Source organism: Bos javanicus, chromosome 13 (genome assembly GCF_032452875.1).
Source record: "Bos javanicus breed banteng chromosome 13, ARS-OSU_banteng_1.0, whole genome shotgun sequence".
Taxonomy (NCBI): domain Eukaryota; kingdom Metazoa; phylum Chordata; class Mammalia; order Artiodactyla; family Bovidae; genus Bos; species Bos javanicus.
The window spans coordinates 47,165,772-47,178,500 of record NC_083880.1 but is presented as its reverse complement, the minus strand read 5'-3'; the positions used below and the strand labels follow the sequence as shown (position 1 = coordinate 47,178,500).

The 12,729-nt window shown below is 44.6% G+C and overlaps 1 protein-coding gene across 4 annotated transcripts in view; it reads left to right on the top strand.

Annotated features, from left to right (window-relative positions):
* Nucleotides 1-11,661, top strand: part of RASSF2 (Ras association domain family member 2) — a 58,923-nt gene extending 47,262 nt beyond the window's left edge. For 3 of the 4 annotated variants that reach the window (XM_061436585.1, XM_061436586.1, XM_061436587.1), the window contains exons 7-11: nucleotides 1,947-2,048; nucleotides 3,837-3,888; nucleotides 4,379-4,500; nucleotides 5,894-5,991; nucleotides 7,155-11,661. In XM_061436585.1, coding sequence (XP_061292569.1) covers nucleotides 1,947-2,048; nucleotides 3,837-3,888; nucleotides 4,379-4,500; nucleotides 5,894-5,991; nucleotides 7,155-7,224 — 444 coding nt within the window. In that variant the 3' untranslated portion in view covers nucleotides 7,225-11,661. The remainder of the gene's footprint in view (nucleotides 1-1,946; nucleotides 2,049-3,836; nucleotides 3,889-4,378; nucleotides 4,501-5,893; nucleotides 5,992-7,154) is intronic. The other variant, XM_061436588.1, reaches the window with a different exon arrangement.
* The last annotated feature ends 1,068 nt before the right edge of the window (nucleotides 11,662-12,729 follow it).

Here is a 12,729-nt window from a genome sequence, read left to right as displayed (position 1 = left end):
GAGAAGTTCACACCCTCACAGTAGTTTGAATCACTTTTATGGCGCATTTCTTCTAGATTTCCTTCGATCAGTCATCTTGGTTTGCCTGGTTCTGAGTCAGTATTTGATATATCTCAGGGTCCTCCCCTGTGTGCATGCACATCTCTTATTCAAGATGGATTTGATCTAGGAGAGGCACCCAGTGAACAGTAGCATGAAGTGAAATCTTAATTCCCTGCCCAGGAACTGAACCTGGATAGCCTGGATGAAAACCAGGAATCCTAGCCACCAGACCAGCGAGGGCTTGAGGCTGGAAGCTATTTTTCCCTGGCTCTTGCTCCTAGTGAAAAAATGCATGTATCATGGAGGCAAAAACTGTAAATGCAAGTACAGAGTTTATTATTAGAGACATAGCACAACAAACATGTGGGAGAGCGCACAGAGAAACAGTTTGTTTAGATGAGAAAGAAGCAAGGCAGAGACACACACCTGGAGAGAAAGGGTGTGGGTGTCCTCCCTAATGAGGAGGAGCATACTTAAGAGGTGTTTAATATAGGGCAGTCCTTTTGGGTCTTTGTCTTCCACCTGGCCAACCATCTTGTTTTGCCACCCTGGCTAATTTGTCTCAAGACCTTCCTCCTACGTGCATATGTACATTTCAGACAAGATAGATTTTGAAGGAAAGCATCCTGGGAGAAGCAAGACTCATCATGGCCTGGCATTGTCCCCTGACTTTTGACCCCCAAGGAGCCTTTATGCACATGTGCAGTGTCTCCTTTGCCTCAAAGATGGGAAATATATGGCCTCCTTATCCTTTATTCAAATAAGATTTAGCCCATCTCTGTTCCTGTCATGACTATTATCTTAAGGTAAATAGATAGGAGACAAAGCCTATCCATTTACCCTGTTTCTGTTATTCCCTTTGGAGAGCAAACATATCTAACCTGGAGCCCACCTATCTCCTGTCTCGGGAAATATGAACAGGAGGCTAATTGTAAGTGTCCAGCCTGAAGCCCACTTTTTCCTGCCCATGAAATGCAAACCTGAGACCAGTTGTAAATGCCTAGCCTGTGGTCCATCTAGCTCCTGCCTCAGATTCTAGTGAAAAGGCCTTGTGGGTAGTTGACATCATACCCCCTCCCTCTTTGACCTCCAAGGAGCCTTTTTGTGCATGTGCAATTGGGAAGGTCTCCTTAACTTCCCTGGTAACTCAGATGGTAAAGCATCTGCCTGCAATGCGGGAGGCACGGGTTCAGTCTCTGGGTTGGGAAGATCACCTGGAGAAGGAAATGGCAACCCACTCCAGTATTCTTGCCTGGAGAATCTCATGGACAGAGGAGCCTGGTGGGCTACAGTCCGTGGGGTCGCAAGGAGTCAGACACGACTGAGTGACTTCACTTTCTTTTTTCTTTCCTTAATTTCAAGATTGAAGGTCTTTTATCTCTTATCTGGGCAGAGCCCAGCCTTCTCCATCATCTTGCTTTTATGGAGTTTCTACTATTAAGGCATTTCTACTCACGGGGAGAAACTGTTCAGCCTGGGGCCCATCTGTCTCCCACCTCAAGACCCCAAGCTAGCTTCAGTCTTGCTGTTTGGCTTTAATCTGGCCCTAGAAACAATTGCATCATGGAAGAATGATCACAGACTTCCTCCTGTTGAAGTTGTAGTGGAAGGTGCTTTATGTGTGTTTTGTTTGGATGGAGGGCCTTCCTTATCTGTTCCTCTTTCCCTCCCCAGGCCTGCAAATTGGCAGCTCAGATCCCTCCAGCCTGCTGTGGTGGGGTGGGTGCAAGTTCCTGAGCTAGACAAAACACAGGGCTCTTTGTTGACCTAAAGCCTGATACTTCTAGGTTGTCAGGGGCAGGGGACTCTCAGGAAGCACAGATTGAGTGCCATTGTCCTTGTCCCTTGGGTTGTAGTGCCCCATTCTTGTACACCTGCTCTGAGTCAGACTCTTCTGTTGACAGACATCAGTGTTCACGCCAGCCTATGGCTCCATCACCAATGTCCGCATCAACAGCACCATGACGACTCCACAGGTCCTGAAGTTGCTGCTCAACAAATTTAAGGCAAGTTCTCTCCGCTGGCTGTCTCAGACAGTGATGTGTGTGCCTTGGGACCCCCAGAGGTATAGGGGCGGGAGCTATGGAGAGTGTGTGTTGCCAGGGTAGGAGGGCACTGGGCAGAGAAGGTTTAGGTTCTTTAGATCCCATAAAATCAGCATCACCTGGGAGCTTGTTGGAAAAGCAGGTTTTCAGGTCCCTCTCTCCCCTGAATCAGGCCCACTGGAATGGGAACTCAGAGAGGAGGCCAGGGAACCTGTTCAACAAGGCTTACAGGGATTCTGATACCACTGAAGCCTGGGAAGCACCAGCCCTCAGGTCCTTCTCCACCAGAGAAGGACCCCAGACCTGATGACTGGATCAGGGCTCCATGTTCATATTGACTTCTGTGCATTTAGGGAAGCTACTTTAAAATATCAGTCTTTAATAGATGTGAAAATTATAGTGCATGGTGTTTTTAAAGTCTTGTTACTCTGTGTTTTCCACCATCACCTTCTAAGTCTTTTGGAAACCAGGTATTCTGATTTTTATAGAAGCCAGTGTCTCCTAGTGATTTAAGGCATGGGCTCTGGGTTTGAATCTCCACCCATCATCTGCTGGTTGGATGAGTTGGACAAGTGACTTAAAATCCCTGTGCTTCTGCCTCCCCATCTGTAAAATGAGGTTGGGAGCACCCATTGCTGGTGTCAACAGAAAAAATATTGCTCAACCTGAAAGTTGAGAGCTATGTATTTTTCCTTTTTAAACAAAATCTTGACGTTTGTCTTGGAGTATAGCCGATTAACAACGTTGTTAACAGCTTCAGGTGAACAGCGAAGGGACTGAGTCACGCATGCACATGTATCCATTTCCCTCAAACCCTCCTCCCCTCGAGGCTGCTACATAACATTGAGCAGAGTACCCTGTGCTATACAGTAGGTCCTTGGTGATTATCCATTTTACATACAGCAGTGTGTACATGTCCATTCCAAACTCCCTAACTATTCCTCCCCGCAGGCAACTGTAAGTTCATTCTCTAAGTCTGTGAGTGAGAGCTGTGTTTTATTTGGCGGATATTCTTAGGACTTCAAGCCCTGGAGGCAGCATCTCAAGTAATCCTGAGAAAATTGCTCCGAGGAGACAAGGAGGGAGCTAGAATACATAGTTTTCCAACAAAGGGCAAGTAGTCTGAATGTCAAAAGATTATTGTGAATTAAAGGAAAACCAGATATCTCAAGTTCAGGAATTTAGTGTTTTTCTAGGTATGGGAAGATGCAAGTGTCTGGGCTCCCTGAAGTCGTTCTTTGGATATGCACCTCAGCTATTGGGCCAGTGTTCAGTCTTTTCCCATCCTAAGTTTCCTCTGGGTCACGTGTGGAGTCGCTATAGTCCAATGGCTGCTAGTTGGCAAGTACTTTTTGATCCCTTCCTGAGTCCTTGTCAGGACTCACTGGCTCACCATTGGAGGTGCCTGCAATCGCTGATGACTGTAACATCTTTTGTTTACTGATATGCCAGGCAGTATTTTACTTCTCACTGGATTTTCATGAGTATTAGATGAATTAAAACATGTAGAGTTTGTTAGAACTGTGTCTAGCATGGTGCAATAAATATTAGCTCTTATTATCTATTATTATTAATAAACTTACTTACCTGCCCCATATCCTCATCACTTTTAATACTGTAGATAAACAGTCCTCCCCTCAAAAGAGCCTATCATTTATTTAGCTTTGCAGCGTTCAAGAAGAAATGGCCACAGTTTAGATGTGTAAATATATGCTTTTAGTGAGTATCTTTTGCTCCTTCCCGATTCAGATTGAGAACTCGGCAGAGGAGTTTGCACTGTATGTGGTCCATACCAGCGGTGGTAAGTATAAAGAACACAAGGTGCTTAAAACTTTTAATTAACTCAAAATAGCAAGTTAAAAACAGAATCTCTCCCTCATTTGCTTAGTTCTTGGTTTTGGAAACCTCCAAATGTTGTTTGTCTTCAAGGCGGGTGGGCTCCCTGGGTAAGTTCACTGGGGAATGCCATATATGGTCAGCAAACAAACCCTAAAACCTAACTGCCTATAAAAAAAGAACTGGATTTTCTCAAAGCACAGAGAAAACTATTTTCTCCAATGCAGCATCTTCCAAAAGGCTTGAGGCATGGAAATATTGCCGAGGGGTAGGGGAGCGGCAGCGGTTGCTTTGAACAATACCTGTTGAATCTCTCATTTACAAATCAGTTTCCTGACTTGTATGGCCGCATCTCCTAAGGTGTCGGGTCCATTTGAACCCCTGAGTTGACAGCTACTTATAGTGAGAAAGACCTCAGGCAACTCAGAGCTGCTCTTGGCTGTGTGTGGTTCCAGAGAAACAGAAGCTGAAGAACACGGATTATCCTCTAATTGCCCGGATCCTCCAAGGCCCATGTGAGCAGGTCTCCAAAGTGTTCCTGATGGAGAAGGACCAGGTGGAGGAAGTTACCTATGATGTGAGTCCCTTTTCAGTCCAATATCTGTCCCAGGAGGGTAGGGGGTGGGTTGGATAAATGATAACTGGGTTATAGCTTGGTTTTTTTGCCCAACTTTGTTGCTATTTCTCAATACTAGGTTTTCTTGAATGGTAATGATCTTGGGGCCAAGGAAAATTAATGTAGAGGCTAGGCTGAGGGTGTGTCCTGTGATAATTAATTGAAAGAATGCTCAGGCACAAAATGATTTCCATAGAAGGAATAAATTTATTCAGGCTTTTTGGTATACTTAAGGGCTGAAAAGTTTCTGCAAACCTTTTCTAAGCAATTTCAAGTTAGCTGAGATTTTACCTTGAGCATTAGTCTGCTTTTGCTATAGTAACAAACATTCCCAAATCTTAGTCACTTAAAACAGCAAACATTTACTTTGTTGATCAGGATTTTGCAGGCTGGTAGCAGTCATTCTGCTCTAGATGTGGGTTGACTTCAGGTGGCTCAATGGTAAAGAAGTTGCCTGCAGTGCAGGAGACCCAGGCTCAATACCTGGGTTGGGGAGATCCCCTGGAGAAGGACATGGCAACCCATTCCAGTACTCTTGCCTGGAGAATTCCATGAACAGAAGAGCCTGGTAGGCTACAGTTCACAGGGTCACAAAGAATAGGACACGACTGAGTGACTTTCACTTTCACTACATTGTATGGCCAAGGGTTCAGAGGCAGTGGCTACTTAGGTATGCTTCCTATGGCAGATGGCTGGAGTGCAAGAAACCATGTAAGCTCATTTAAAGCCCCCACTTGGATTTGACATATGTCACATCCACATACATGTTCCATTGGCCAAAGCAAGTTGCATAGCTGAGCCCAACATTAACAGGGTGAAGAAATATACTTCTTGCATAGAGAAGAGCTGATAGAGCAGGGTAAAAACTCGGGTGAGGACGGAAGAGTGGCTGGTGGGGGCCACTCTCTCACTTACAGCTTCTCAGGAGGAAGTTCACATTTGGATACCTGTTTGAGACTTGAGGCACAAATCATCATTCTGAACATGGTTCCTTAAATTCTTTTAGGGAAGATCAGAGAGGTTTATTGAATATTATGAGTTCCAGTCTTCTCTGCATGACTGAGTCAAGAGAAAGTGCTTTTCTGTGTTTGACATTACCTCTCGTGGTATTGAATACATGAGATAAAAATGAGAAGTCATGAGATAATGTATTAAATATCATGTAGATAAAGCGATCTTTATCATGGACTCTGCCCACCTTGAGAAGAATAACACTTGGTTCCTGTCTTTGAGGAAATCCTGAATTAGCACAGAAACAGATTTCCCAAGCCTTTGTGCCATGAGAGAGATGCCCAAAAAAGTTGGAATAGTGCTGATAGGGTCTTACACCCCAGACTTACTTTTTCCTCCTCAGGTGGCTCAGTATATAAAGTTCGAGATGCCTGTCCTTAAAAGCTTCATTCAGAAGCTCCAAGAGGAAGAAGATAGGGAAGTCAAGAAGCTGATGCGCAAGTAAGCATGGCCCCTGGGGTGGCTGGTTGGATTCTCCTGAGGCCTCAATGAGAGAAGGCTCTGCTCTGGAGCCCTGCAGGGGCTATGTGAGCTGCTGCCAGGATCTGGGTCTTATGGACTTTGTTCAGGGGACTTCCTGTTGACAATGCCATATGTCAGGTGGGGACATGAAACTTGTATTGATGTGTTCGTCTTTCTGCTTCTTGTTCAACTTCTCATTTTGATATGGGACATAAAAATATTCCAAGGATTTTAGGAAGGTTGTCTCGGTAATGGAAATTCATCTGAGCAGAGTACTTCTAAAATCCCTTCCTTGTATCTTTCCTCCTTTTTTTTTTTTTAAACATCTCTTCTGGAAATTGCATTTGAGTTGAAAAGTCCAGTACTAAAACTTTGTTCTAGGAAGGATTTTGTTATTTTTTTTGTCATATTTAGTTACAAAGTAGATTGCATTTCACAGAGATGGCAGAACAATTGAGGTTTTCTTGCCACTAGAGAATAAAGTCAATGCTTCATTTATTGTGTTGGTGATAAGTAGTATGATAGCAATTAACATTTATTGAGCACTTACTATGCCAAACTTTAAATATAGTTTTTGCTGTGTAGTGCAAAGCCATGTTCACTCTGTATAACAGTGTCCACTCCAGTATCTGAATTGCCATAATTCAGGAAAGGTATAAAAAACAGTACTTATCAATAAGCCATGGACCTCCATGCCTGGTAGTTACTATATCCTCTTTGGCAAAATGCAGACACTGATATTAGGTTGAACCATATGAAGTTGCCATTTTTGCAGGCTCCTCCAAATGGTAAAAATAATGGCAATTTCCTGTGGTCCAGCCTAGTTGAGGATTAGATGATCCTCTGTGTATAGTGCCTTAAGCATATTAAGCACTCAGTGAAGGGAACCTTATTACTGTTCATGTTATTTCACCTTCTCATTCTTTGTCAGATTTTCTAATAATTATAATAGTTTGAGGTGAGCCTCTTCAGCCCTTTCATCCTGTTGTAATGAACACAAGTAATGAGGTGGTTCAAGAGTGGGCCAGTAAGAGAAGCAAAGGGGTGACACATTTGGCCCTGCTGTGGCCCAAGCGGTGGGGGAGGGCCCCGAGAGGGAGCGTGTTGCTTTCCGCTCTCCGCTGCAGCTCTTCTTTCCCCAGGTACACTGTGCTCCGCCTGATGATTCGGCAGAGGCTGGAGGAGATAGCTGAGACCCCAGCAACAATCTGAGCCACTAGAAGAAGGGGATCCAGATGCTGCAGAGGCCATTGTGGCCCAGAGAAGACTCACAGGAAGCTGGATGCCTTCCACGGAAACATTTAAAAGCAAATCTTGCCAGCTTTCAAACCACAGTGGAGAAGCCAGCAACTCCCTGTCCTTTCTTTCCCTGCTCCTTTCCTTCACTCACGAGGACTTTCAATTTTTATTATAAGGAGGACCCAAAATGTGTGTGCACACGTGTGTGCTCAGATGGTACACATCCACATGCCTACATGATAAATTCATGTAGTTTCATCCACATGCAGTTCAGTTCCAAGCAACCAGCACTAGGGCTTGAGGCTGGCAGATATGCTGCTTGTAGGCAGGAAAACCAGAGGAGTCACCGCCAATCTGAGGGGTTTTAGACTGAAGAAAAGATTTCTCCTCTCAAGTGCCAGGGAGCAACTATACATGTCTGCTCAACTTTAGAAGGAAAAGAAGGCCTAGCAAACTCACCGTCTGGGGCATTTATGTGTTAATAGGAGCTTCCCTGGTAGCTCAGCTGGTAAAGAATCCACCTGCAATGCAGGAGACCCTGGTTCGATTTCTGGGTTGGGAAGATCTCCTGGCGAAGGGACAGGCTACCCACTCCAGTATTCTTGGGCTTCCCTGGTGGCTCAGATGATAAAGAATCCACCTGCAATACAGGAGACCAGGGTTTGTTCCCTGGGTTGGGAAGATTCTTGGAGAAGGGAATGGCTACCCACTCCATTATTCCTGCCTGGAGAATTCCATGGACAGAGGAGCCTGGTGGGCTACAGTCCATGGAGTTGCAAAGAGTCGGACAAGACTGAGCGACTTTCACTTTCACTGTGTTAATAGATAGTCCCTCTGTATACCTAGAAGGATCTGTGAGTCTGAGATCCTTGGAAATAAATTAACAAACCATGCCCTCAAGGCAGGTCTGATGAAAAGAAAAACTATCAGTGGGGTAGATGCAATAAGCCCACAGGTTTTTACACTGGAAACTTTGATTGTTCTAAGTAACAAGGACGTGTCTGTCTGGATGCCAGTAAAGAATGGACTCTGCCTTGGCCCTTGCCACCCTGGCTACCTCTCAGAGATAAGGGGAGCCTGATGTTTCTCTCAGCATGCCAAGCTGTTGACCCCAATTCTTTGGTGCCTCCTGAGTTGAAAGAAATGTCCTATGAAAAAGGTCTCACTCATTTGTATAAGGTGCTGACTGGCTGGCGAGGCTAGCGCCTAGTCTTGGGTGGCTGGGAAATTTCCCCTCCTTAGGGAAATGTGAAGACTTCTTGTAGAATGACAGGTGCCTGTAAGTTCAGTCCATTTGCACACAATCAAGGAGTCTTCCTGCACTTGGAGCTGAAGTCCTATGTTTGAAGTCAAGCCTTTAAACTTTCCAGCCACTATATTCTTGCAAGTTGCTCTCACCTTGTATGTGGAAATGGACTCTTAGGAATGAAGACTTCTGCTATTTACCAAGTATGGGGTTCAGAGATGCCTTTTGGACTGCCCTGTGATGGTGCATAGTTAGGATGGAGCTTCTCTCTCAGCTTCTCTGAGCAGCTACCTGGGTGATCTTTAGAGACTCCAGTGGAGGGGAAAGGGCAAGAAGAGTCTGTCCCTTGGAGCCCCCATTGGGAAGATTGACAAGTAGCTCAGCCCCAGTACAGCTGATACTGTTTGAAGAGGGTTAGATGGATGGTTGGAACAGGGTGCTGGCTGTGGAGGTCAACCAAGCAGGGCCAGAAGCTCCTAACAGCAGGAGTCTGAGCCTTGTTGGGGTAGAGCTCCCCATCTCTCCTCTACCTCCTCTCTGAAGATTTGGAGAGCTGGGCAGTTGAGGAAAGAAGAGCCACTGATCTGTGCCTGCAAGGAAAGTGGACCTTTGCAGCAGAGTTCTTCCTGCCCTGGGCACCCTTGCCCCCATCTGCCACTGTGGCTTCCAAGAAAGACCTCTTTAGATGACTTACAGCTGTGGTTTCATTGTTGACTTTCAAGAAGATGGTATGCTGCCACCTGTCATTTTGCTAGGGGTCTCTTAGCAAGCTTACTGCCTCTCTGGGGATATCCACCAGCCTTGTGCAGGGTGGACTGGAATTCAGGAGGGCCTTAGCCTCCTCAGTGGGCTTCTGCAAAACGCACAGAAAATAATAGGGGCCCAGGGAGAGGCTTCCTCTGTTATAGATGGGAAAGAACAGTTTTGTGAATACAAACATACTTCCTGAATTTTGCGTTTGAGAAATGACTTGGAAAACTTTTTTTCTGGTTATTTTTATTTTGAACATTCAAAGCCTTTGTTGGCCCCAATAATCTTCTTTGAATGGCTTGGGAAAAATTTTTCCACAACGTAAATTACTAATGACTAACTTTTATTGGACAGCTGTTTTGGTTTATCAAAGTTCTCTTTAATTTGCACTAACATTATGATAGTGTTAAACATGGAAATGTTGCCAAATGTCAGTTTGCCAGGTCACTTTCTGAGAAAGTGATACTGGGGTAGGCTTGGTTTTTTTTTTAAAGATTGGGGATTGGGGTGGAATTAAGGGAAATCTCTTACATGATACATTCCACTTAATGCAGACCCCACTTTTCCATTTTGGCTCGCCCTGTTTAGAAATCATTTCTCATGTACTAATAACCCAGTCAGGAATTTTGGAAAGATTCTTTGAAACAGAGACACTGCTGTGATGCAGAGCTGTATTTTCTCACTGGTATCACATGGCCTTGCAGCTTTGAACTCCTGGGCAGATTTGTGTGCATTTATGTAAGTGTGTGCAATGAACCTGAAACCGTGTGATGAACAAAGGGCCAGTTTATAGGTTTTTTTCCCTCACTTGTGAAAAGCGACATAGCCTCATCCGACTTAATCTTTTTCCCGGAGCTTATGTTATAAGGTGATCAAATGAAGGAAAAACTTGAGTTTATCTGATTGGTGATAATGGGATCCAGTCCCCCAGGTGATGTTGGAATTAAGCACAAGGTAACATTCTTAGTAATCACATTAGTGAGAATGTGAGGAGTTAAATTTTAGGGGGAGGGGGAGGGGTTACCTTCAGGAAGAACTGAAAAGCACAAAATAGGCTTGACTCTGCAAACTGGTGAGGAATGCATACTGACCTCCGGGCTTTTGGATTTTAACTCTGAGTTGAGGCTGAGGTGGGAGAATCTGAGATTAGCCATCCCTGTGACAAATGCTGAGCCCTGAGGTTGAGGTTTTGGCCTGAGACTTCAAGGAATAATATAATTCACCTTTCCCTCCTTTCTACCAGAAACAAAACAAGACACTGTCCTAGAGACCTCCAGATAATGATATTTTGTCATCTATGTAGATAAGACTTTAGGACATAAAGACCAAAAAATAAAAAAGTCACTCAAAACACAAACCTTGTTCTCTGATGCAAAAATGTCTTGGCCAGAATTCTTTGGAGTTTGGGCAGTTATTTCAGGGTTAGGAGATTGGAAGGAGAGATGGATCACAGAAGGGGAAGAAGCTCTCAAAGAAAAGAGATTCTCTCTTTAAAAAACAAAACTGTTTCAAAGCTCTGTAGGACAGAGAACACGGTGCCATAGGTACATCTCCAAGAGAAATTTCTGTATGAACAAAGGAATTCCACAGGTGGCCCTACTAGTAATGAACCTGCCTGCCAGTGCAGGAGATCTCAGAGACACGGATTCAATCCCTAGGTCAGGAAGATCCCCTGGAGAAAGGCATGGCAACCCACTCCAATATTGTTGCCTGGAGAATCATGGACAGAGCAGCTGGCAGGCTATGGTTCATAAGGGTCGCACAGAGTCGGATAGGACTGAAGCAACTTAACACACCAGCATAGCACCCAAACCAAGACGTGAAGGTCTAGGTAGGAGGCAGAGATCTCCTTGAGCACCGATGCAGCAGTACAGATTCTCTAGTCAAGTCTCTACTTAAATTGTTTTACACAAAGTCTTCTTGTTGGAGGCAGATGAGATGAGAAATGATCTAGAGAGGTAAAAATAGACAAATGTGGCACCCTTTCTTTCTGAGGGAATTGACAGCATTTACCCTGTCACGGGAGGTTACGGCTCACCTGTGTTGTAGCCAAGCACTAGACATGGACAAGCTGTAAAGGGAGAAGCTCAGTTTACCTGTGGAGCCTCCCCAGCAGATTGCAGACCTGTTTTCCAAGCTGCTGGTTTCTGGTGTATAACTGCTAGTGTTTCTTAAGGGTTTCCCCATTTGATTTAGCTTTGTGAAGTATCTTTTATCTTAATCATAACTTGCTTTTCAAACAATGGTACATGACCTGGTTCAATGTTTGGTTCTGAATTTATAAACTGATGTGTTTAGATATCTTAATGTAACTTGACAAGTCCTCAGTAGGGAGCTGTGAATTTCTGTAACATTTTGATATGTTTTAAAGCACCTGACCTAGATCTTGTTGAATAAAGCACTCTCAAAAAGAATTTTCTGGTGGACGAGTATGTATGTCTGCTGCATTATAGGAGGGCTGGGGATGGGAATGTGAAGGTGCATCTGGGAGAGGCTTTGATTTTCTTCCTTCAGAGTTTATGGTTTGAATGTGTTCAGACTTGGTTCCAGTTTTCCAAATAGAAAGTACAATTAGAATATTCCTTAGGAATCTTGAGTTCAGGCCCCTGGTGGAACCAAGAATTATAGGAATAGCTGGGGACAACTGTTCAATGAGGCTGGATTTTTGTCCTAACTCTACCCTGGGTTTTGGGGGGCCAATTCATTGAACCTTCTTCTAGGACTTGTTTCCTCATCTGTAAATGGTCAAACCACTGTCTCGGGTTGGGGACCTGGGTTTATCTCTGTTGGTGGCAGCCCCCCAGAGGTTGCCAAACCTAAGACCTACCAATTAGGGCCCAAGTTCCATCAGATGATATGGGGGAAGGGATATGGTTAATTTTATGCACAACTTGGCTAGATCATGGCACCCAGATATTGGTCAAACACTAGTCTGAGTACTGCTGTGATGATATTTTTAGACGGGATCAACCAGGTGGCACAAATGGTAAAGAACCCAACTGCCATGCAGGAGCCATAAGAGAAGCAGCTTTGATCCTGGGTTGGCAAGATCCCCTGGAGGAGGGCACAGCAACCCACCCCAGTATTCTTGTCTGGAAAATCCCGTGGACAGAGGAGCCTGGCGGGCTACAGTCCATACGGTCACAAAGAGTCAGACATGACAGAAGTGACTTGGCATGCACGCAACATTGAAATCAATAGACTGAGTAAAGCAGATCACCGTCTATAATGTGAGTAGGCCTCATCCAATCAACTGAAGGCCTTAACAGAAAAACACTGAGGGAGAGGGAGAGGGAATTCTGCCTCCAGTCTGCCTTTGGACTACAGCTGCAACACTGGCTCTTCCCTGACCTCCAGACTGCCAGCCTACCCTTGAGATTTTGGATTCCTCGTCTCCCACAATTGCATGAGTCAATTCTTTAAAGTAATACACTCTCTCTCTCTCTCTCTCTATATATATATGTATATGTACATATCTATAT